Below are 26,091 nucleotides of genomic sequence, written 5' to 3'. Positions count from 1 at the left end.
ACGGCCGTCCCGACGATGTCACCAAAACATGGAGAAGCTCAGATTATAACACACAGAGAGGGAGAGAGACTTCATTCTCTGTTCAGGTAGACATTACTACTCTATATCTTTACATAGCAAATTGTTGTTTGCTGCTCTATTAATGCTCTGGATATCGTATAATATTTTCTGTAAAGCTGTCAGTAAAGTGGAAGTTATCTGAAATTCATGTTATTTGATGCATTATTGTCTATGAACTGTGCATTCAGTGGGATGAAGCTGCAGATCTCCCTAAACTGAGAAATGCAGATGGATTCTGCAGGTCACCTGCCAGGTGGACAGTCACAATCGTGCAAGATGCAGTCATGAAACTTTACAGGTGTGTAGTTGAGGTCATAATGACGGTCGAGTTCGAAGATGGGCGTGGTCCGAGCAAGAGTGCCGGAAGTAGAGGGGGTAGAAAGTGGAGGAGAGGCGTTGCAGCTGGTGTGATCCCGTCCCAAGATGGTCTCTAGTTCACCTCCGTTTTAAAGCCAACCAAACATCGCAGAGAACAAAAGAAGACACATTTTTAATGTCTGTGAACAAGGTTTTAAGTTTTTATTGAATCTCAGGCAGAAACATACATGATAATCCTTTATTGCTCGATGGCATTCCACGTCGCGCCGAAACGCTCGGCGGCTCATTCTCTCATCTAAACCGACAACAAGTAGAACTGAATCAAGCATCACGTCAGGTCTGGTTTCCCTGTGTAACTAAACCAGTAGCCAAACTCACTGTGTGTTTGTGTGTGTGTGTGTGTGTGTGTGTGTGTGTGTGTGTGTATATTGAGGGAGGGTGGTCTCTTTCTCGCAAACCTCCACAAAATCCAGACTTGTAGTCCGCTATCACGTTTATACGACTTATGATAAACACATATTTCTTCTTACAGATTCATTCAGTATTCTCTCCCTAGTAGCAGATCCTGATAGTAATAGTATATATACTGTAAGTTCTGGTTTTATGGCTGAAAGCTTCAGGTTTTGGCTGTTGTATGAACGTCTACGCGGTCATTCTTCCTCGAAACAATGAGACAACAAAAAAGAAAACCCTGCAAACCTGTAAATGAAATCTCCTGAACGCATACATTTTTTCATTACTGATATTATTAACGGTTATATCGACATGGTGGTGAAAACACACTCAAACTTAGGAGTTATTGCCTTAATATTTTTTGCATGATAAAGAAGAGGATAAAAGGGGTCGGGGCGGGGGAAAGGGTGGTGAGATTGTACATATTCACACAACAAACGTGTCGAGACAAATGGCATGCAAGACGTAAGAAGGAGACGCACTGAACAAGGGGAATAGAAACATTTTTTTAAACACTACACTACGTGGATGTTATTACACTTATGTGTCGGGGGGAGATAGACAATAGATCTGACAGAGAATGTGTAACACTGTGTGCAAAAAGTTTTACATAAGTTTCAGACATGGTCGAACACAAAACAGTAGCTTTAGGAGCACACAACAGTAGTCTTTAAATTTCCTTTTTAAAATATGGCTTATCAAGTTATCACATCTTTTTTTTTTATTTTAGAGACAGACACACAGTTAATATAATAATTTCATATAATATTTTATGATTGTTTGCCCACCTCGAGGCTTGTAATGTAATCATTTTATTTATGTACAAATTGAGTGACAGCGTGGTGGGCAAGGATATTATTTTTCAGTGCTGCTAGAGAGCTCTGCAGAGGAGAGAAAAGGGAGTTTAAAACGTCTCGGACTAGAAGGATAAACCATCTAACATTGTGTTTTTTAGCCCCTCCGGTTGCTGTTAGCTTTATTGGTGTAACATAACTAACGTTCGGCCAGCCTAGCTTAGTCTAATGGCTGCGATTCACACTGCTGGCTCACATCCGATTCATTTCCCCACCATAAAACTTTAGATTTGTCCCAACACCAAAACACCACGCCGGGTTAAACTGTGTTTTATGTAACGTCACTCACAAAGCAATGTTCACATCTGTCATGTGGGTGGAAAAAAACCCGGATTTAAGCCAACCTTGAGAATGTAGCCTATGAACTAAGCTAGATAACGTTAGCATTAGCTAGCCTACTTCTTCAGCATGTCTTGCAGCGGGCCTGGCAGGTATTTCATCACTGTGTCCATGATGCTCTCCTCTTCCTCCTCGTCACCGCAGCCGGCCGGCACTAACTTCTTGGGTCGGGTCAAGCTGCCCTCCGCAGACTCCTCCGCAGCGGCTGCTGCCTCGGCCTCGGCCTCCTCGCGCTTTTTCAAGCCGTACTGTTGGATGAACACAGAAAATATGTGGAAAGTTAGAAGAGTGAAGCGTGCAAAGGAAATGCATTGTTACCGTACAGGACTTTTACACTGCAGTAACACAAGGTAAAAGTGCTAAATGCCACATTGGGAGCATTTCGATTGCCTCTGCACGGCTCTCAACATGGTGAGAAGCTGAGCCAGCAGCTCGTACAAAGCCCCCAGAGAGTACGCCGGTCGTCGATTCGGACGTTCGTAGTGGCCAAAAAGCGGTACTGCAACTTCCGTGTCAGTCATGTGATGCCATTGGGCCCAAAAAGACTTTTTCCCATAGACCTACATTGGGAAAGAGACGTCTGTAACTCAGCGGATAATTGTTTTTGAGGTGAATCAACTTCCCAGTATGAACACCTAAATAGCCCTTATTTAAAGTTGTAAAACGCACTAATAGCTGAATACAGAGTTATTTCCCGTCCTCAATTCCTGGCGTGACGTTGGGACCCCGTGACCAAGTCATGTGACCGAGCGGACGCTACTGCGCATGTCCCATCCATAGTCCATCAGCCCGAGATCCGGGTACTTTTCCAGACGGAAGTCGAGCCATTTAGGCTTCACGCTGTATCCAGTTCTCTTCATACATCCATGTACGAGCCATGGATGTATGAAGAGAACTGGATACAGCGTTGGAGGAGGGGCCTCGTTCATTCCTATGAAAGTTGCTCAGCGGCGCATGATGCCAAAATGGCTCGACTTCTGAGTGGAAAAGTACCCGGATCTTCCGACGATCTTCCGCATCCATTGAGCCCATGGAGCAGGTGCAGTAGCGTACGCTCGGTCGCATGGCTCGGTCACGGGGTCACGGCCATCGCACAGCTTGCTAACTCCGCCTCCCAGCTCTCGCTCCAGCCTCGGTCTGGGTCTCATTCACATGAACAGAGGAAGGGAAATAACTCTGGATTCAGCTATTAGTGCGTTTTACATTTTTTAGGACCGAACAATTTAAATAAGGGCTATTAGAGTGTTCATACTGGGAAGTTGATTCACATCAATAAAAATGATCCCCTGTATTACAGGCGTCTCTTTCCCAAGAGACCGTTGTGGATCAGATAGTTAGAAAATGCCATGAAATAGAGACAGCTCATCATCAAGGAATCTGTGGCGAACGAGAGCTTTGTTCACTAGAGAGTTGTGGTAGAAATTTACAGCGTATTGTAGATTTATTGTCTCCAGACACACTTTATAAACCCATACGGCTGCAGTGCATCAGGGCCGCAGTATGTTTGAATAGCTTCCGCCTCCCATCTCATCCCACCCCCATTCTGATGTAATTACAGATATCTGCACCGTCATTTTGCCTAGTCAAAACTCTAATTCTAGATATCTGTAATTACATTATCTATTATCTCTACTATCCCTAAATCCAGTTTGAGATATCTACAACGTCATTTTGACTAGTCACAATTTAATTTAAGATATCTATAAAGGACAATGCAGATATCTACAATTGAGGGGAATTAAAGATATCTTGAACTGGAAGTACGTCATAATTCAGTTGCGGATATAGGCAATGTGATTACGGATATCCGCAACTGAATCGTGGATATCCGCAATGAGAAACCCCGTACACATGAATGTCAAATGTAGTTTGAATCGTACTAGTCAAAAACTAGGCAAAATGACATAGTAGATATCTATAATGAATATCCTGCCTAGCTATTAAATGTTAAAAACATTTTTCCATAGTACATTTCAAAAACTTGCTGTATATAATTTGTTTGAAAGGCACACAACAAAAATCCCACTAGCTTTGAAAACTGTTTCGATTTCCCGACAACTGCAGCTTTTAACCCGACACTGTTATCTGACATACTCCCGTCTGAACATGTGTAGAAATGCAGACTTCAGCTATAATATGGACGTTTTATCGCCGTATCTGGCACCACAACGGGACAAAGCTGCAGAGGAAGCCGACAGAAATCCTTTCGGTAACGAGCACTCTGGGAGTTGTTCCTCGCTCTCTGTTCCTCCTCCGGGAGAACTTAAGAAGAATAGAGGAGGTGAGGAGCCAGGGGAGGAGGGAGGCTTTTCATCCTGCTGATTCACAGTATTCCCCTCAGACCTGCCCCACCCACAGACTGCCTGTCTCTCACACTGCCTCTGCAGTGAGGCGGCTACACTGCAGCCCCTTCTCCCATCACAAGCACAACCACAGCACCACGTTAGTCAAACACTGTCTGAGTATGAACGTACAACTAACTGCAGACATTAACACCTAATGCTGACTCATGAATGCAGAATCTATACATATCATATTGTATATTTAACATCCTGTTTTTTGGAACAAGAATTTGGATGGCATTTGCATTTCTGAAGCAGTCCTCTCTGACGCACTCATTTCTGTCAAAAGAATTCTAATTTATTCGTATTAATCACGGCTCCTCATTTCGTTAATCTACTGCCTCTCTCAGCTCTGTGCAGCTCCTTCCTGATCCTCCACTGATCTATTTTAAAATGAAATTAAACATAAAAAGAAAACAAAAATAGTCTGATGACAGTCTATTTCAAACACGGGTCTGTCACGCAGCCAAGACGAGAAGCCTTTAGAAGCTGCTGGAACTTGAAAAGGCAGGACGGCGTCCAAAATCATCAAAACTTTCTCACATGGATGTGACACAGTTTTTCTTTCTCTCCAGTTTAGTGTTCACATTTCCTGACTATGAAACACTGACTGTCATTGTGTTGTGTTCGGTTAATGACAGCTTATTTCACACAGTCATTATGTTATTAGACTGTCTGTTATTGTCACTATACCTTATCTCTGATGCCTTGCCTCATGCTTTCCCTCTCAGCCTCCATCTTGGAATATTTGCCCTTCCTCTCCTCCTCCTGCTGCCTCAGCGCCTCCTGTCGCTCCTCCTCTTTCGTGGCTGCGTCGGGGTCCTCCTCCTTCTCCTCCCCACCCAGCATCTTGCCCACATCAGGAGGACCTCCTGAGAAAGAGAGAGAGAGAAAGAGAAAAATACATAAGACACAATGACAACAGGCCTGCAGGACTGATGGGACTTACAGAAATAGAGTTTACAAACCTCGGGTGAAAAGCAGAAACACTGCTGTTGTATTGTGCCAATATCCAATATTGTTTGATGTCAAGTTTAATAACTTTGTCCATTTTTTTTGCCCAAAGTGATTGTAAAATTCATTGTTTCCCACCGGACACAATAAAGAAGCCTTTTAAAACACCATCGAGACCATCAGGAGACACTTTTTGCTTTTCCGATAAGTGTTTTAGACAAGATAACCCATTTCTCTGTGCCCATATATTGCTGAAATCACTGTTGTGTAATTCATATACAATGTTATTTTACTTATTATGTCCGGGTCACGGGGGCAGCAGGCTAAGCAGGGAATTCCAGACGTCCTTCTCCCCAGCAATGTTTTCCAGCTCTTCCTGGGGGACCCCGAGGTGTTCCCAGGCCAGACGAGATATATAATCTCTCCAGCGTGTTCTGGGTCTACCCCGGGGACTCTTACCAGTTGGCCGTGCCAGGAAAACCTCAAGAGGGAGGCGTCAAGGACGCATCACGATCAGATGCCCGAACCACCTCAGCTGGCCCCTTTTGACGCAAAGGAGCAGCGGCTCTACTCCGAGCTCCCTCCGGATGTCTGAGCTCCTCACCCTATCTCTAAGGCTGAGCCCAGCCACCCTACGAAGGAAACTGAATTTGGCCGCTTGTATCTGCGATGTCGTTCTTTCGGTCACTACCCAAAGCTCATGACCATAGGTGAGGGTTGGAACGTATATGGACTGGTAACTTCTGGCTCAGCTCCCTCTTCACCACAATGGTCCGGTACAGCACCCACATAACTGCTGACGCCGCACCGAACCGCCTGTCCATCTCCCGCTCCATTTTATCCTCACTGGTGAACAAGACTCCAAGATACGTAAACTCCCTCGCTTGGGGCAGTGAGTCTCTCCCAACCCGGAGGGAGCAATCCACCATTTTCCGGTAGAGAACCATCATGGCCTCAGACTTGGAGTTACTGACTCTCATCCCGACGGCTTCACACTCGGCTGCAAACCGCCCCAGGTCACGATCTCATGAAGCCAACAGAACCACATCATCTGCAAAGAGCAGAGACGCAATTCTGAGGACCCCAAACCGGACACTCTCCTGCCCTCTGGCTGCGCCTCGAGATCCCGTCCATGAAAGTCACAAACGGGATCGGTGACAAGAAACAACCCTGGCGGAGGCCAACACCCACCGGTGTTTGACTTTGTGCCGAGTATACGGACACAGCTCTCACTTTGGTTATACAATGAACCGGATGGCTACGTGGTCGTAAGCCTTTTCAAAGTCCGCAAAGCATATGTAGACTGGACGGGCAAACTCCGTTGCTAAATGTTATGTTAAACAGAAATATCTGACTTAACATTTGTCGATGCATCTTCCTTGTTGACAAGCTGACTGGAGACACTCCATACTGGGTGCACGTCCAGTGTCCCCACCACTAGTACCGACTATAAGAAATATTGACTGTCATGAGTCCTCCATTCCCTCATGCAGCACAACTCCACACATCTAGGAAAGTTTGGACTAGCAACCAAAAACTTTTCTTAAGTTTTATTTCATTTTATGTACTCCTTTAAGTCAAAATGTGTTTTGTGTCAATTTAATTTCCATACATGATCTAAACACTGTTTCACAGACCGAGGTATATCGGTATATTTCTACAAACAATACTCAAGATGTGACCTCGGTGTCCTTAGCCACAGCCCTGATGGTTTCCTAACTGGAGGTCAAGAGATGTGAGAGAGTACAGTATGAATACTATTACACAACAAGACACCATCTCTGGAATATGCCTTACGCAAGCCTTCTTACTGTCGCTGTAGGAGCTGTGCGTCCCATGAAATAATGCCTTGTGATACCAAAGCAGAAAAATGCTGAGCTTTGCAAACAAGAATAAGCTGTCAACATGCATCAACAGAAAAGAAAAAAGATGAGGAGAAAAGCCAAAGGTCTGAAGGATTTGTGCAAACACAGGAGCAGATAAGTAGTGACGAGGAGGAGGAGGGGGGAAAAGAGAAGAGGAAATAAGGAGAAGGGAGACAGGGAGTCAGTGTGCTGCTGGATTTTGTGACAAAACAAGACATATTTAGGAAAAACAAGGAGAGGGAGAGAATCTGTCAGAAACTATAAAGTCCTATTAGCTGAGCTGTTCCAGTTAGCGGGATTACCGGGCACTCTCTGAGAGAGAGAGAGAGAGAGTGTGACAGCTGAAAAGATGGAGGGAGGAAAGGAAGGAAAAGAGTAATGAAGAAAGAGAAGGATGAAAGGGAGGAGGAGGAGGAGGAGGAGGACGAGGAGGAGGAGGAAGGAAGAGGAGGAGGAGGAAGGAAAGGTTGAGAGGCAGACGTGGGTCATCCGAGCAGAGAAAGCAAGCGACCAGGAAAGAAAGACAGAGTACTCCTTCTGTCTGCAGCTGCCCCCGGTATCGTTCGCATTTTTGACTCATCAGCATAAAGAAAACAAACTGCAGCAAAATGCGGAGAGATAAAAGACAGGAGAGACAGAGAAGAGGATGAAGTGGGAAGGGATGAGCACAAGAGCAATGAAGGGGAAAAAGAAAGGAGAGAAAAAGAAATAAAACTGCAGGCTATAAAAAGTGAATGAGGTTTGTGCTATTGCAAGTTCTCATTATAGGAGCTCTCTCTCTATATATACGTACAGTATATGGTGACTATGCAGCGATGTATGAAACATCTTTTTAAATCAAATAATAAACCATCTCCATGTTAAATGAGAAAAGTAGCTATTTAAAGCTGCATTTAATTATATTTACATACAAAGATCTGAAGGAAGAGCAGATCACATCTGATCTAAACTGACAGGTGTCCTTCACATATGAACAAATCTTTAACACTGAAATACTGAATCACTTCTTTTAATTACGTCATCTCGTTGCAGCCTCTTCCTCTGCAATGGTTTAATACCCAGACGATTAGACTGTTGTCAGGCTATTAAATAGGTGTTATCAGTCGCTATAAGCCCCATAGATGTGGGTCAATAGGGGCCTACTACACCCACTAGTAGGTTTAATCATTTATTCACATGGTAGATCGCCGAAAGAAGGTATAAAAGAACACGACAGCGACCTCTGGCGACCTTAGTAATTATGGCAGGAGCAGAAGCGGAAGTCAGGCGCTGTAGTATAGAAAGCGTGAAAACACAGGGTCAACCAGGAGACCAGAGTTCGGCATTTTTGGCCGTCGCCATCTTGATTATTTGCAACCAGAAGTGACACGAGAGGGTGGAGCTAAACGCTGAATAAGACACTTTTTAGGCGCCCAAAAAGGTTATAATTAACTTTAATGAACTGAGGACACACTGTGAAAGAGTTAAAGTTGTAAGACAAAAACACGAACAAAGCCGTGGTAGCGACCTGTCAATCACAACATAGCCCCGCCCTAAACCATCCCCTGCTTTATGGTCTATCTGACTCCAAATGGGACCATAATGTACTAAATGAACATCATGCTGTATTGAAGAAGACTTGAAACTAGCGATTGAGAACATGAACTCCTGTTTACAATGTTTACTGAGGTAATAAATCAAGTGGGAAGTAGGCTCATTTTCTCACAGACTTCTATACAATCAGACAACATGAGGAGTCGCCCCCTGCTGGCTATTAAAAAGAATGCAAGTATAAGGCACTTCAGCTTTGGTTGCCCTCTGAATACACAGCCAAAGCATGATAGCCAAAATGGCTGAAGAGACAGAGAAGATGGCCACCAACAGAGGCTTCAAATACATCCACAATCAGTGCTGTTTAGTAGTGTACCGCTGTAGTGTACAGACCGCAGCACCAAAGCTGGAAACAACAGATCAGTCACGTTAACGAGCCACTTGGATTTAAGTGAAAGAGACAGATGAGACGGAAATTCAGAGATAAATGTAAAGTAACCTGAGGTATTGCTGCATCAGCATTCGACGAACAGCACGGAGACGCTGACACGGCAACATCTGCCCGACGCTATCTTTGTGCTCTAACAAGTGTGTGTATGCGAAACATAGCGAAGGATGAATGGAGCTAAAGAGCATATATACAGTGAGTGTCTCCCTATATGCACATGCGGACATAAATAATTGCTTAGTTCCATTTTAGGCTCTCATGCGTGAGTTATTGTGCGGTTGAGCAATTACTTCTCATGTGTGCTGATATAGTGAATCTTGAATCACAGTTTAAGTGTTACTCTGAACTTTAATCACCACTCGCCATACATACATACACACAGTATAGAGTCTGATTTATCTTAATGCGTTGCTAGGAAACAGCTTGCATCCAAGTTTATTTCCTGTCAGTTGCAAACAAGGATTAAAATCGGACCAATTAAGAGTCAGTGTTTGCAGCTGAGAAACGGTATTCATAGATAGATACCCCCTTTGTCTTTGACTTATGATTTAGTCAGCAAAACAAAATAACTTGCGCATACTCTGAAAAACTTAAAGTTTACATGCATCTATATCCTCAGTAATGTCAGAATTTATTCTAAGAATATCCCCGATCTCTCAGAGCCAGCGTAGGGAGCTTATCTGACGTACTGCAAACAGGATTCAGGATCAGTTTCTGATCTGGGTACCTGATTATCTCCGTGTAAACACTGCTATTGAATCCTGTAAGTGGAGCACAACCAGCTAAGCCTCATTGTCAAAAGATTCCTTTCCCAAATGCACGGCCCAGAAAAAAGCCCTCCGGTAGCTCTTTTAACGACCAAACCAAAAAACAAACTTGGTCTGGTTTCACAAAATCTTATTAGCACATTCAGATTGTCTCTGTTCAAATATAAAAAAAAAAAAAAAAAAAAAAGAGAAAGTAGGACCCTGAGAGACAAAGCCCTGAGTTATATTGAGCTATGATCCCGGCTCATGCTTTGTGAGCCATTTTAGAGATACAGCAATGTCCTTTCAAACCAGAATAATTCTATTAAGCTCTCAGGCATCACATAAGCTGTGTCGAGCTATGTTTTTTGATTAAAGTGTCTCTTCATACTCCATAAGGTTGTAGTAGTTGTCGGAACGACGTGCAGTATATAAGCTAATAAAAGCCTGTAATGGAAAGCTGACAGGTTGGCCTTTAGCCTCCTTTCAGCTGTTTTTTTTTTTGTACTATTATCCACATTATATGAGATGAGTCAACATCAGCAAAGACAAAGAGGCACTTTGTAGAGAAATTCTCCATCACGCCAATCAAAAGCCAGTTCACACGTATATTTGCACTGAATTTGACTTATAGGTGTATGGACGTGGTCCTTAGATGACTCAGCAGTTTACAGTAATCACCCCTGTCATTCTCTTGACACATTTCCAAAAGCTGTTGACTGGATTTTCTGGGCAGCAGGGAGAACAAAATCATTATCATCATCAACAGATTTGGTCGGCCTGACCGGGAGTTGAGTTGATTTGCTATGAAACACTTTGTTAAAACCGCTACTGTACTTTTTATACTTGTCACCACAGTCTCTCTTGCAAGATGCACGCCTCTGTTAAAAGAGAAACTGCTATCATTTTAACGGGAAGTAAACGTATTCGACAGGGAACAGACTTCAACATAACACCGGAGATAAAAAAGCACGCTTCTCACGGTCTTTGAGCAAGTTAAAAAAGACGGATACAATCTAATTATTATATTATTTATGACTTTGGGAACAATAGAAAATTGTATTTTAATATATTAAACTACTTGTTTTTTATTGTATTTGCCTTTGTTTTCAGTTTATGAATAGACTCAGTATTCTGACATAATGTTATTTTATTAATATGTTCATCATTATTTTTATGTTTGTTATGTTGGTATGGTTTTGTGATGGGATGGATGGAGGGAGAGCCTTTGTGTATGTCCTTGTTGATGTTACTATATGTTGATTGTTTTGTTGTTGAATTTATGTTTTTGTTTCATTTATTCATCATTATTATTATTTATGTGATTAAATGTTTGTTAACTTCCATGTTTTGTGCCCGAGGACCAACCTTGAAAACGAGATGGTGCATCTCAAGGGGTTTATCCTTTAATACACTTTGAAGTGAAATTGAAGGGTAAGGTCATTTTGTAGTCAATACATGTAGACCTACATAAGAAAGTATTAAGTCCACCTTGACTTAGTCACATTATATCATATTTATCTTTGTTTTAATCATTTATGTTTACCTCTCATCTCCTCTTCCCTTTTTTCTCCTCTCTATTGATGAGGATGTCATTTCCTTGTTTTTGGACCAATAGGATTGCACATTGATGGAGAACCACCCTCCCACTCTACTGATTAGTGCAACACAATACAGGTGTGCAAAGCTGCTGCTGAATGCTGACAGTGACCCTGATGAAGACCTATGTTGGTCATTTTAAACAATTACTGCCGTGTAAAATAAAGGCATTTTAATTTGGTTCAAACACTACAGTGTGTGTTGGATTATTCTTAAGGGAGACTTGCATTTTGCACTTTTTTGAGACCATATTCCACTCAATGCAATGAGCCCTTCACTAGACTGAATGAGCCCAATACACCTGAAGGATTCAAAGAACACCTGTATGTGATTACAACAAAGACCCAGCAGCTTCTACTCTGTTGTCTTCATGGACGGAGGGTGACGGGGTCACCCATCTGGGGACAGATCAACACCCAGTGGAGGAGCCTTGGTGCTGTCCAACCCCGCTGAGGTGGTGCGATCAGCGGAAAAGTCAACCGGCGTTTGGTCCGCTGAGAGCCGGGGCCGGTTGGAGCGCCCCTCGGAGCTCAGCTTCCAGACAACCTATGCTTTCCGTCAGTATTGAAACGGTAAGATGGCATCATCGACACTCAGAAATCACACTTGTAAAAGACCATAAATGTGCTAAAAGCTTAAGATCCACAATAAAGTCCGTAAAAGTGCTAAAAGCTAATTGAACGGCTAGCCACCGGGGCCAAAAACAAAGCTAGCAGCGGTCCATCCAGACCCTCCACATCAACAGACAACTTACAACTTCCAGATGTCTGATGACTAAAATATTTTTACCTCGTTAAAACATTTAAGTAAAACAATCAGGATCTAAAAGTGTGGAGTAGAATTGTGGCTTTAAAACTTAAATAAAACGTTGATTTTATGACAAACACAAGGCCGCGCATGCGTACTGAAACTTTGTGCCAAAGTTCTTCTTCGGTGGTTTATTTCAAAGTCGAGACAAATTCAACTTTTTAAGACATTTTTTTCTGTGGCAACAATCTCCTTCCAGTTCCTCTTTTCTCGATACTTGGACATGTCTTCAGTGTTAAAAGGTGTCATCTGTCTAATCCTTTCCTTCTCAAAGTTCTTTGTTAAATCTTTGTTAAATCCAAAGTCTCCAGGGGAAAGAAGGAAATCAGACTAACCTTAAAGCTCACTCTCCCGGTGCTTGAACTTTTGACAGCATCAGATAAACTGTACTTATCTACTCTTTTTCCCACTCCAGGTTCTCAAGGCAAATCTCCCCCTCTCTGAATTCAAAGAGTGGTGGGAAAGCGGATGAGTGTAAAGATCTCGGTTTGGCCTTCATTGTCTCAACACAGCGTATTAAACAGCCGAGGCAGGCTGGCAGATTGGTAGAAAAGGCAGTGAAAGTGTTGCGCTGTATAATTGGTGGCGGTTATGCTTTGTGTCAGTTTAAATTTCCCTCAGGTGGAGCAGCTTTGCAGGACAAAGTGAGACAGCTTTATTTTGCTCTGGGACTTAAAGTTCACAAATGAGAGCTCTCCCTCTTGACCCACAGCTTGAGAAATATATTGTTGTGTTTTTAAAGGTCCCATATCGTGCTCATTTTCAGGTTTATACTTGTATTTTGTGTTTCTACTAGAACGTGTTTACATGCTGTAATGTTCAAAAAACACTTTATTTTCCTCATACTGTCTGCCTGAATATACCTGTATTCACCCTCTGTCTGAAACGCTCCGTTTTAGTGCATTGCAACGGAATTGCGCTGCTAGGCAACAGATTGGGTCCATGTTTACTTCCTGTCAGTTGATGTTATTTACATACACTGCAACAGGAAATAAACTGGGACACATTTAGAATGTTTATGTTTAAAACCGTGTAATGATCTATATATATATATTGTATATTTGTGACATCACAAATGGACAGAAATCCTAATGGCTTGTTTCAAACGCACAATTTCTGAATACGGGCTGTGTGTATTTCTCCGTATATTGAGCGTTTTGATAGTTTAACAGTATTTATATAGCACTTAATCCTGCAGCCGCCACATGATGGTTTTACGTCGGCACACAGCGACACAGTCCGTAACGTCAGAATTACGACCTGTTTAACTTCCTAACACTAGCTCTAGGTAGTGCAGTATATAATTAGAACTAATGAAGAAGAATTAACAATACGATTTTTTTTAATTAAACCAAATATTTAAATAATCATTTATTTCCTAATCATTTGAATTTTGTGATTTTATAGATGACAATAACAAAGTAAAAGTATAACATTTAGAATTTTGACAGTTGGAATGAAGCACAACATGAAGGTAAAAGCAGTGCTATGTTTATTTAAATGTGAAATTGCAATAAAAATATGTTGTCCTTAAAATCTAAGAATAATCGTGATCTCAATATTGATCAAAATAATCGTGATTATCATTTTGGCCATAATCGTGCAGTCCTACATTTCAGTATAATGTTTGACTATTAACAGCTAATTTCATGTCTTATAAAATACATATTATGGTGGCAATTTTGAAAATCAATTTTCTTAAAAAGATACCAAGACTTATTTATTTTAAAGATGCATGATACTCAAAATAATGAATGTGTTGCTGTTGCTGGATTTAAAGCTGAAGTGGGCAACAATTTTTTTGGCATCATTGGGCAAAAATTCCATAATAACCTTTCAGTATATTGTAATTCTAGACTAGAAAAAACTAGACTTGGCTCTGTTTTCAGGCTTTAAAAAATCTTGGTATTTCCTCAACAGCTCTGATTGGTTGTTTCCTCCGGTCTGTGAAATCTTGCAGATGCCGTTAGGAGCACCGGAGGACACAGAGGCACATGATTTTTTTTTTTTTGCACTACTGTCAGGATATAGTGACCGTTTTATAAAAAATAACTTTAGTTAATCATATTTTGCTCCATTTCTACCCACTGCAGCTTTAAAAGTATTTGAATTAAATTACTACAGTTCTTGTGACTGGACAAACATCATTATCATCTGCGTACTGCAGCTCCATATGTGGTGGAAAGTCTGGCGTCGGATTTGAGTCAGTTGAGACCGAAATGGCCTGCACGTCCGTTCTGTACAAAATTTGAATACCAGGTAGCAGGGTGTTTGCAAAAATAATATGGAGACAGCTGTAATCAAAATGACTAGCAGGGTAGAAGCAAATGCTGCATCCCTGTTTCACACCAGTTTCCACCATAAGAGGTTGGGATTCATCACTGCTGCTGCTGCTGCTGCTGCACAGTAAAGCTGCTGACATGTCGTCTTGACGAGGTCTCAACATCCTGACACACAGTATCACTTAAGATAATTAACTGCAGTATGTGTTCAGCAGAAACCAAAAGTAAAAATAACACCTCTCTTTTGCTTTCAGAGCAACACACAAAGAAAACTTTTATATTTTTATATTTTTCCCCTCTCTCTCTCTCTCTCTCTCTCTCTCTCTCTCTCTCTCTCTCTTTCTCTCTCTCTCTCTCTCTCTACTCGTGACTTGGATGCTTGAATGCATTATTTATAGAATCTGGACACGCCATCACATGCATGGACACAGACTACTGTAGGAGGAGCTCAAGGTCAATTTGATGAACTGAATATGATTTGATTGAGTAACCCGCATGAGGAAGAAAGGGGAAATTCTGAGTGTGTGTGTGTGTGTGTGTGTGTGTGTGTGTGTGTGTGTGTGTGTGTCAGCAATGACGACCTGATTCTCTCAGCCAATCACGTTAGAGTGCAGCTTAATGGGATTATCTGTACTTTGAGGAGACGAGGTGAGGGAAGAACATCTCAAGGTGTCTTCTGTTTTCATTTCACCTTAAATCACACAGCTTTGTCACACTGGAAATGTCACCCATTAGTGGGAACTGATTGCTGAACCATTATTAAGCCGACATATAATCAAATGCATGTGAAGTTAGGTTAAAGAATTAATAAATAATGATTAAAATTAGGTTTTGACCACACATAGGAGCTGTAGTAGTTGGATGCAAGACATAAAAATGTGACGATACCCTTATTAAAATGATGAAATTATATTTATTTATTTATTTTAATCAGGCCAAATAATATCCTTAAAGGTACAGTGTGCAGCATTTCAGGGGATCGATTGGCAGAGATGGAATATAATATTCACAACTATGTTTTCATTAGTGTATAATCACCTGAAACTAAGAATCGTTGTGTTTTCGTTAGCTTAGAATGAGACGTTTATATCTACATAGGGAGCGGATCCTCTTAACGGAGTCCGCCATGTTTCTACAGTAGCCCAGAATGGACAAACCAAACACTGGCTTAGTGAGAGACTTTCGCATTTTTATGTTATCTGACGGCCACCGTAGTTCTCCGACACGCTTGTCTGACTTCTGTTGCACCTAATGTAGTGTTATTATGGTTAGGATGGCCTCTGAGCGATGTGAACGGCGTTACCACGGAAAGAGAGGAGTGAGCGGAGGGGTACTCAGTTGATTGCAATTTGCAATCACAGCATTAGATGTCGCAAAATCCCACACACTGTCACTTTAAACAGCCGGGCACTGTAGTGTTTTAATGAATGTTTCTCAAACAGGAGTAAATAGTATTTGTTGGGGACTATTTTCAGCTGTGGATTAATATACATGCGATGCACGACTGAGTGAAGCAGCAGGACGGTGTGTGTGTGGGATTGACTCAGAATAAACTACAGAGGTTTGAAGGTGTTCGTCTTTTCATGGGATTTAAATAAGAAATCAGTCTTATTGTTGAATGTCTTGTCAAACACCCTCAAAACTACAGTTTGGTGGGTCAGCTGCCTTTCAATATCAGGACAAAGTAGCTTTAGCTTGTTTGCTCATTTTTGTATGTAATCCATGTTAGACATTTATTGAAAAATAATGAGAAAATACTGAGCTCCGTGGGGTCTGCTCAAGTTCACTTGTCACTTTTTACAAGCACAACATTTTTTGCATCGTTTTGCAAAAACAAAATTGGCAATTGACTAAAAGCTTTAGTCAGGACAAGGCCACTCACTGTCATAAGCTATTTTAAGCATCCCCAGCGCAGCAAAGCACAGCACAGCACAACACCAACAAGCCAAGTGTCTCGTCCAGACAGCACATACATTTTTACCACTTCTGGTGTCATCCCTGGAGACAACGAGCCAATGATCCTATTTCCTGCATCTTCATTTAGCGGCCTCAAAATGGGAATTGTCTTCCCTCTTTATTCAAGTCAAGTCAATTTTACTTATGTAGCCAAAAACACAAATAAAAAATTTGCTTCAAAGGGGCTTTTACAGTCTGTTTAACACTCACGATTATGAATAAGGAACTCCACAAAGAAACCGGGAAAATAACTCAATCTAAGGAGCTACTCGGATCGCTTTTAAACATCATCGAGTTATTGTCTAATTTAATGTTACTAGGGCTGCACGATTATGGCCAAAATGATAATCACGATTATTTTGATCAACATTGATATCATGATTATTTATCTTGATTATTCTTTCATTTTAGCGACAATACATTTTTATTGTACCTTCACATTAAAATAAACAGAGCGCTGCTTTCACCTCCATGCTGTGCTACATTCCTGCTAATGTAAAAATTAGGGCGACACGATGTTGGAAAAAACTGACATTGCAATATATTTTTTTAAATACAGGAATACTACCCTACATTATAAAGTTAAATGCATCAATCTGGTGCACTTTGAGAGCACAATTAGCAACATTAAGAGGCTAGATAAACAATTTTGTGATTCTAATCATAAACACATTGGTTGTATCTGTACCCAAAAGTGAATCTAAAACATCTCGATCACCGGCTGGTGGCTGGCTGATAGTTTAGGAAACACTTGATTTGATATGCTGCAGAGTTTTCTATGAGCAAAACACGCATTATAAACTTCAATATCGCAGCCAATCATGTTCATTTAATTGCGGGAAGCCAAAATCGTGATTAATATTTGATTAATTTTGCAGCCATAAATGTTACATATTACTACAACTATCATGAGCAAAAAAATGACTGGTAACCATCATCTCACACTAATGACACCTTTAATGCAAATTTTTTTTTTATTAAAATCAGAATTCACATCACAAAAGCGACATCTTTGATGCTGTAAATCAATCCAACAGATATCCAACCGAACTGGTCACTGTGCTAAATAAATATAAATGTATGTGTAGAGACAAGTAGAAGCTGTCAGTCTTCTTGACACATATTTTTCCTGTGATTAAATTAATAATGATGTTAATATTTATGTTTGCTAGATTCTCTTTATTCCTGTAGCAGATTCCAATTTGGCAAACCACACATTTATCAATGAGACATAATACAAAAGTTAAATGTTCCTTAATTTTGTAACGATTAAACTTTTCCATTCACTTACTGGCTGTGAGGCGCTGACTTTTCTGCTGATACAGTGAAGGTTTGACTGCTGCCTGAGGCCTTCAGGGTTTGATTGAGCTCCGCTACCTCGGGACTAATGTCTGCCTCACTTTAACAGCCCCCTATTCTGTCAAACTAACTCCAGCTTTTAGGAGTTGGTGAAGTGCAGAATCAGCACTGAAGCTCTCAGGAGCAGCAGCACAGTTCAGGTGAGCTGCAAAAGCTGTGTCTGTTTCATGGCTCCCACATAACCACAGAGCTGGATTGATTAATAATAATCCCGATTGTAGAATCAACTTAATCACCTTTGTGTTTACAGGCTGAGAACTTTTCAGAGCCCGTGGGCTACGGTGGCGACTCGCTACATGTAATATAAGGGAGCCAAAGGTGCATTATATTTTAATTTCAAAACTGCTTCATTGACAGGTTAAGTCAATATTATTTAGTGGTTACCTATGAGAGGTATTAGATGCATCAGCAGTAATAAGTCTGGATCCCTCTGTTCTTGTGGGCTGGATAGGGTTCATTACAAAGGGCCCATTAGTGATTTCCTCTCTGCGCCTGTTGTTTTAAAAAGTTAAATTATTAATGATGAGATGGCAAGGTGCACCATAATTTCATAGGTTGACATGTTAGATCAGAGAAAAAACAGACAATGACAGAAATGAATCACAGGGAAAAATCATATCTTAATCTGAGCATACACTGTATGATTTTAGAAATGTTGTTGTGTAATTCCTACTCTACTACTGCTACTACTACTACTACTCCTACTGTACGAGTAGATCATTTGCGATGTAAAGCCAAAGCTCATGATTTATGTGCTCATATTGTACGGTCCCATCCTGGCTGTTGACAGTTGTCAATAAAGATTGGTTTGAAAGCTCCGAGGCAGGTAAAGTTAGTTTGCTAGCAGAGGTCTGTACGGGTCACAGTGCTAACAAGGCAGAAACAGGCTGCCTTGATCATCTGTGCCATCCTGTCTGCTGAAACATAATGCGTAATGATTTATCACAATTAATTGCACGTTTTTTAATCTGTTCAAAATATACCTTAAAGGGATATTTGTCAAGTGTTTAATACTTTTATCAACATGGGAGTGGACAAATATGCAGCTTTATGCAAATGTATGTATATAATTATTATTGGAAATCAATCAACAACACAAAACAATGACAGATATTGTCCAGAAACCCTCACAGGTACTGCATTTAGCATAAAAAATATGCACAAATCATAACATGGTAAACTGCAGCCCAACAGGCAACAACAGCTGTCAGTGTGTCAGTGTGCTGACTTGACTATGACTTGCCCCAAAACTGCATGTGATGATCATAAAGTGGGCATGTCTGTAAAGGGGAGACTCGTGGGTACCCATAGAACCCATTTACATTCACATATCTTGAGGTCAGAGGTCAAGGGAGTCCTTTGGCCATGACCGTTTTTCCTCGCCAAAGTTTTGAGTGTTATTTAACCTCCTTTGTGACGAGCACACGGATCTCTTAGGTTTTCTAGTTTCATATGATGCCAGTATCTTCACTCTAGCTTTAAAACTGAGCCCGCAACAACCTCCGAAAGATTGATTGCATTAAAGAAATTAGTGGCGTCAAAACGGATTTGCGTTAACGCGTTATTATCGCGTTCATTTTGACAGCCCATGTTTTTTTTATATTGCACCAAAAGTGCCTTGATGCACATGATCTGTAGCTACTACCTCCAGACAGCAGCAGGTTAACGAGTAAAGCTCTCGTTAAAAAAGAGCAGCCAGGTATCTAAACTGTTGTCATGACAACCCAGCAGCACCTGGTCCCATGTACTGTAACTTTGCAAAAAGACAGTGCAGCCTAGTATGGCTACTGCAGGGAAGAACATCCAACAAACACCTGAACCCTGCGAGTGTTCGGCTCTAGATTTGAGTCCTGCTGAGTCATCGCAGTTAAACATCGCTCTGTTTTTCTTTCAAGTATCTGTAACCAAAGAAGCCTTGGAGGATTAGCTAATGCACTGGCAGCATCCTCTCTTTCACAGAGACCCGTCCACGCACTCGTCACCTACTGTAACATACTTAGCAAAACACTCAGCGACGGTGAAATCCACATCCAAACAGAAGCAAAACAATCACAGGATGGAGCAACGGAACAACGGGCCATAAGATCTGATCCCCAGTAGTTTCACAGTTAGAGTGAAAAAAACATGGCTTGATTTATTCAGTTTATAATCTCTCAAGAAGGTTGTATGAATTATTTCATTAAATTTGTTTGAAGAGGTTAATTTTCAAAACAGCAGACACACATGCAGTTCTGACGTATACTCAACGGCTCGTATGATATCTTATGAAAAGGTATTCCCCTTTTTGTTGTGCGTTTTCTTATGAATGTCCAGCAACACGTGTCAATTTACGCTAGTTACATGCATACAGGCTTTTCAAAATAAACTTCCGTCTTCACAGGAAACAACTTGGTTAAGTTTAGGCAACAAAGCCACGTAGTTTTAGGTTTAGGAAAAGGTCGTAGTTTGGGTTAAAATAACACCGGAAGTTAGTTTACTTGAGTATGGAAGTTTTGTGACAAATAAATAAACGTTTTCTGAGGTACGAACACCGGTTTCCTGGGTGAAAGTCCGGTGTTTTTTGACCCACCCCGACCTCCTGCCGATGCAGCGTTTGTCAGTTTTACTGGTTCACGATTACTGTAAGTGGATCACGTACAAATTGATTTTGTGAGATATATACTAGAGCTGTCAAAGTTAATCCGATAAAAACACGTTAAGGCAAATTTGTTTTAACGCCACTAATTTCTTTAACGCATTAATTTCACTTGATATGAGATACTAGCTTCATACTAGTTTGTCGCAAAGGAGGTTAAATAACGCTCCAAACTTATGATACAATTTGGTGAGGAAACGCTGTCATGGTTATTTTCAAAGGGGTCCCTTGCAGCTCTGTTTATATTCATTAGGCGTCTACATAAGCAGACGTGTTCACACGTTCATAATTAAGCTTAAGTGAGTCTCGAGCCATACCGGCGGTACTGTGAGGCTCTATATAGGAACGGCAGTGCTTTGAGCTTAATGCTAATGCTAGTATGCTAACATGCTCACAATGACAAAGCTAACACGCTGATGTTTAGCAGGTATAATGTTTAGCATCTTAGTTTGGCGTGTTAAAACACTAACGTTTGCTAATTAGCAATACGGCTGAGCGATATGGCCAAAATCTTCTATCACCATAAAGTTCATTTCATATCCCGATAACAATATATATCACAATATAGCATGTTTTCTGGTAATTCAATAAATAAATAGTCTATATAGCCACATGGTAAAGCCTATTTTTGTATTTTCCTTTGTGAATTAAATACTTGACAAATGAAAAGTATTTTCTCATTTTAAGCCTATATCGCGACACAAACAATATTGAAAAATATATACGATAGACATTTTATTATAGTTTTGACAATACATATCATCATATTGCCCAGTCCTAATTAGCACTTAGCACAGCACTGTTGAGGCTGATGGGAATGTCATTAGGTTCGTAGAAATTTAGCCCTGATCGGGATCACTAAAGTTATTTTAATTCATCTTGAGGTGGACAGAAATCCATCCAAATGTTGTTGAGATATTTCTCTCAAAAGCAAAAATGTCAACCTCATGGGGGCGCTAGAGGAAAGTCAGGAGATCTCCAAAGCAAGTAGGATCCATCCTCTGGGGGACGTGAATGTCTATGCAAAGTTTATTGACAATTCATCTGATAGTTTTAGAGATATATCGGTATCATTGACATCCCTAGAGCTACGCCGCGTATTAGCGTGACTAATACAAATGGTGGCATCTCTCTTTGCAAGTCAGAAGCAGGGGAACAATGTGTTAATCTTTAATAGTTCTGCCTTTATTTAATAGATGACAGTGAAGTCAGACAGGAAACGTGGGAAGTCAGAATGACGTCAAGAATCAAACCGAGGACGTTACGGTTTCATGGTACACAGCTTCGACCACTGACTCAATACCGCAGCATAATTAATTAAAACACATTTCACTAATATTGATGTATTGACTGAGTGACACTGGACATCAGATTGATAGCTCAGCTGATTGATTAGCTGCCTGTTCATTGCTTTGGTTCATTATCTGACTTTTTTTCTACCCCCACAGGGAGCTTTGTGCACCATCAGCATTTTTGCAGACATATGAGTGGAAGGAGGTCACTGTGTCCCCGTCGGTAAACATGAACCAGAACCACAGAACAGCAGAATAATCACCCTGATGGGCTTACATATTGATTATGAGACACACACACACACATTGTCAAACTTTCTCTTCCTTGCAGCCTTTCTCTCATCTTTCTCTCACCCACACAAAAAATCTATACCCTAAAGTAGACCTGTGCAGCCTCCATAATTAATTTCGCCTGGAGATGCAGTACACACACACTCGGTCCTATACAATATCTATAAAACATCTCTCCAGCACAAAGGCGGGGCGCCGGCAAACGCCCACACCATCAAATCTATTCCCAAAGTCTGCAGGCGGAGTGCAGCCCGACTTTCTGCGGAGTAAAAACCAGCAATGCAATGCAGTTGATTTAAGAATTCATAGCGCAGCCACGAGGCACAGCAGCTATGCAGAACGAGGTAGCGCCGGCGTCCGCTGCATCCCAATGAGGAGCAGGGGCTCGGCTTCAACTCCGCATCCCAACTGTAACTGCCTAACACCTCCGTAACCTGGACAACAGCAGCATCCTTGCAAGACTGACCAGTATGTGTGTGTGTGTGTGTGTGTGCGTGACTGCTGCATTACAACTACCGGTGCCTCTTTCCTGCCTTTCCCCTTGAAGCTATAGCTGCCAAGAAGGATGTATTACAGGGCCATAATGAGGACTAATTAGGGGCCAAATAATAGCTAAGATAATATTCTTAAGGATAATACCTGAAGGCTTTAAAGGACAAAAGTCTCGTGGAAAAAAAAATGTTAGTAATAGTTCTCGGCAAAATAGCCCTTCTCTATTTCTCTTGCCTGAAAAGACGCCAACAGTTGGCTTGAGAAGAATAGCACTTGTTATTAAAGTCATGTGAAAACCTCATCATCGGGGGGTTTTCATGTTATCACAACATGATGAGGATGAGGAGAAAACTCAACCTTCTTTGTGCTTAAAAACTCCTTTTTCGAATTCCACTCAAAACTGTATAACAATAAGGGTGCTTCTGACACTTGACAGGTACATTATTAGTAAATGACTAGACCTACTACCGCTGCTACTGTCATATTTCATCTGCAGCAGCAGCCCTAACCTCGTTCACAGGGACTCGATACGCTTTTAGGGGGAATCACTGGTCACAAAGACACATTTACAAAAGCAGAAATGCGGAGCAACAAAGCGTGAACAGGTTTCTATAATTGTGATGGTGTCAGGTTATAACAGTCTGGCATTGTCAAGGACGTGACCAACAGGATGTCCTGCCCTGCCCTGCCCTGCCCTGAGAGGTTTCTAAAAGATGGATGCAGAAAGAAAGAGAGAGAGAGAGTGATAGCTGATGTTTGAAGTCAGGAGTTTGGTGCAGGATGGATTATCTCATCCCAGTATCCCACTAACTACTGGGTCAGTACCACTAGTAGAGTACTGCTGCTGCTGTTGCTGCTGAACAACCCTTTAAGTCCTTTACACTGCAGTGCTGTTAAATCAACCTCCAGCCCGGCAGACTACTCACCTCCCATCGCAGCTTTCATTACAAAATTCATGATGAAGCAGTTCTGCGTTCTCTTCCCTCAGTGGTCAGGTTATCAGGGACAGACCTGCAGCCGGGGGAGAAGAATATACACAAGCTGTGACTGCATGAACACCACTGTTATAGGACATGCAGTTTCACTCCAGTGGGTTTTTCACGTACAAGTGTTTGATGGGATGGGATGGGGGTGGAGGATGAAGATGATGATGAGGCTCGATGCGGACAAGAAACGACCTCCAGACGGAGATCCCAGTTTGGCAAAGGACAAATACGCCCTTCTACTTTTACAATAATCACATTAAACTCATGACAAGTATGAATTCACATTTTTTAAACGGCCTCAAAATGTGATCAACTCTAAGAAACAAAAAAAAAAGGGTGACTAAACTGGGTTAAGATGGCTTTTTTACCCCTCCAGTATAAAACACCGTGTCCCGTATAGTCGAGGCACCTGCGCCCTCGATTTACAACCAACACTCCATCTTGTGTGGATTTGTGCTGACGCTGCCCGGCTGCCTGTCATGTATCCTCATAGAAAAAATAACTCCAAGAATTTAAAAAAAGAAAAAGAAAAAGGAGAGGAGAGGCTTGGAGGTCAAAGATGAGCAAGTGGAGGTTATGTCAGTACACGGGCCTCTGAGGGCATCACTCCAAGGGCAAATTATCAATTATAGTCATATCATTGAGAATAAAATGCCATAATGCTCAATATAACTCACAAGTGTTAAAACCTTGTAAGAAAGCATTGCATCTTTCAACATGACCAAGAAAAAAAATACTTTTTTTTTTTTTTTTTAAAGATGCTATGCTTTCCTACAAGGTCTTAACACTTGTGAGTTTATATTGAGCATTATGGCATTTTATTCCCAATGATATGACTATAATAATCCTATTTATCTTGGGATTTGAAAGTGAATAATTTTATAATAACCTTACATGTTTCTGTAATATTGAGATACTCAATTGTGAGTTTACTTGATATGGTAATTAAAAAAAAAAAAAAAAAACGTTATTATAATATTCCTATGATATTTCTATGGGAGTTGCAGAGCTCAAGACTGACTTTAATGCGACCTTCTGGTACTTTTTTTTTTTTGCACAATCTTTTTTACGACATAACGACCCCACTGGGTAGTTTTGCTGCATTTTACAGCATCCCTCTGCCATTGCGGCACTAGCAGGAAAAAAAAAAAAACATCCTCCTGGAAACTTGCTGCACTCATTACTCTCCATCTCCAGTCATTCTCATTCGCCCCAAAGTCAAATCTGCACCAGCTCAGCGTCCTTAACAAAAACACATTTCCTGGTTTCCTTCCTCTTCATCATCATCATCATCATCCGCAGCATCAGCACCAGTTTCTCCTCACATGAACCCCCTTTTACAGTATTCACACTCGCAGCTCCTGGATGCGGTGCAGCATTACAGCACAATTACAGTAGCGTACAGTGTGTTCTCCTTGTTCAATTACTGCAGCTGCAAGCTTAGATGCACACATGCATTGAAGCCAATACCTTAACATGCACCGTGTGGAAGTGCATCCAAAGCATCAGCATCTTTTTTAACCATCATCCGGTCCCGTACAGTAAACGCACACACACACACACACACACACAGCCCCTCGTCTTTTGGCTCACCTTGTTTTGATCCACCTCCAAGTCTTTATCCCTCCAGAAGAGAAACAGGCGCCTCGTCGCAGTGTTATAACCAGCCTCCTTTCTTCTGCTTCAGCGAGGTGGAGGAAAGGAAAGAAAGCACAAGTTGTGCGTGTTAAAGGGGGATTGTGCGTCTCTCAGTTTGCAGACATGCCGGTTTGTGTCAGAGAGAGTCGGGCTGCAGCGGCGGAGGAGGAGGAACAGAGTCTATTCCTGCAGGACGAGATGAGATGAGAGCATGCAGAGGGAGAGAGAGAGAGAGAGAGAGAGAGAGGGAGATGGAGAGGGGGAGGGAGGCAGATCATCAATGGAAGAGCACCCAAGTCAAGGTTCCTGCTTTCTTTTTCACAATTTCTTCACAGAAAAAATAAATAAAAAATGTACTTTAAAGGTCCCATATTATAAAAAAGTGAGATTTTCATGTCGTTTTATTATAAAGCAGGCTTAAGTCCTTTATAAATACTGTGAAAGTATCGAAACACTCAATCCACAGGGAAATACGCACAGCCCGTATTCAGAAACTCTGCATTTGAAACAAGCCGTTAGGATTTCTGCCCATTCGTGATGTCACAAATATATAATATTTAGATCCTTGACACAATTTTAAACGTAAAACATTCTAAATGTGTCCCAGTTTATTCCTGGTTGCAGTGTATGTGAATGTCATCAGCTGACAGGAGGTACACATGGACCCAAGCTGTTGACTAGCAATGTTAATGCAATTCTGTTGCAATTCCTCTAAAATGCATTAAAACGGAGCGTCTCAGACAGAGGGTAAATACAGGTGTATTCAGGTTGACAGTATGAGGAAAATATTGTTTTTTTTTAACATTAAAGCATGTAAACATGTTCTAGTAGAAACACAAAATACA

At 41.3% G+C, this 26,091-nt stretch overlaps 1 protein-coding gene across 1 annotated transcript; it reads right to left on the bottom strand.

The window, feature by feature from the left end:
• Window positions 1–547: 547 nt before the first annotated feature.
• cplx2l (complexin 2, like) lies at window positions 548–25,448 on the bottom strand. Its single transcript, XM_037763621.1, has 4 exons — window positions 25,202–25,448; window positions 23,549–23,633; window positions 5,060–5,238; window positions 548–2,272 (listed from the first exon to the last, which is right to left on the bottom strand). Exons 2-4 carry the CDS (start codon window positions 23,577–23,579, stop codon window positions 2,081–2,083), a joined length of 402 nt encoding a protein of 133 aa, XP_037619549.1. The 5' UTR covers window positions 23,580–23,633; window positions 25,202–25,448; the 3' UTR covers window positions 548–2,080.
• Between the last annotated feature and the right edge of the window lie 643 nt (window positions 25,449–26,091).

This window comes from Sebastes umbrosus, chromosome 3 (assembly GCF_015220745.1).
Source record: "Sebastes umbrosus isolate fSebUmb1 chromosome 3, fSebUmb1.pri, whole genome shotgun sequence".
NCBI lineage: Eukaryota > Metazoa > Chordata > Actinopteri > Perciformes > Sebastidae > Sebastes > Sebastes umbrosus.
This window is presented reverse-complemented; position numbering and strand designations above follow the sequence as displayed.

Excerpts from the sequence above, each read along its gene's own strand:
- cplx2l (XM_037763621.1), bottom strand. The coding sequence starts at position 23,579 with ATGAATTTTGTAATGAAAGCTGCGATGGGAG. Across the intron at positions 5,239-23,548 it reads AATGAAAGCTGCGATGGGAG|GAGGTCCTCCTGATGTGGGC; the intron begins GTGAGTAGTCTG and ends TCTCTTTCTCAG. Across the intron at positions 2,273-5,059 it reads GGCAAGGCATCAGAGATAAG|TACGGCTTGAAAAAGCGCGA; the intron begins GTATAGTGACAA and ends TTCATCCAACAG.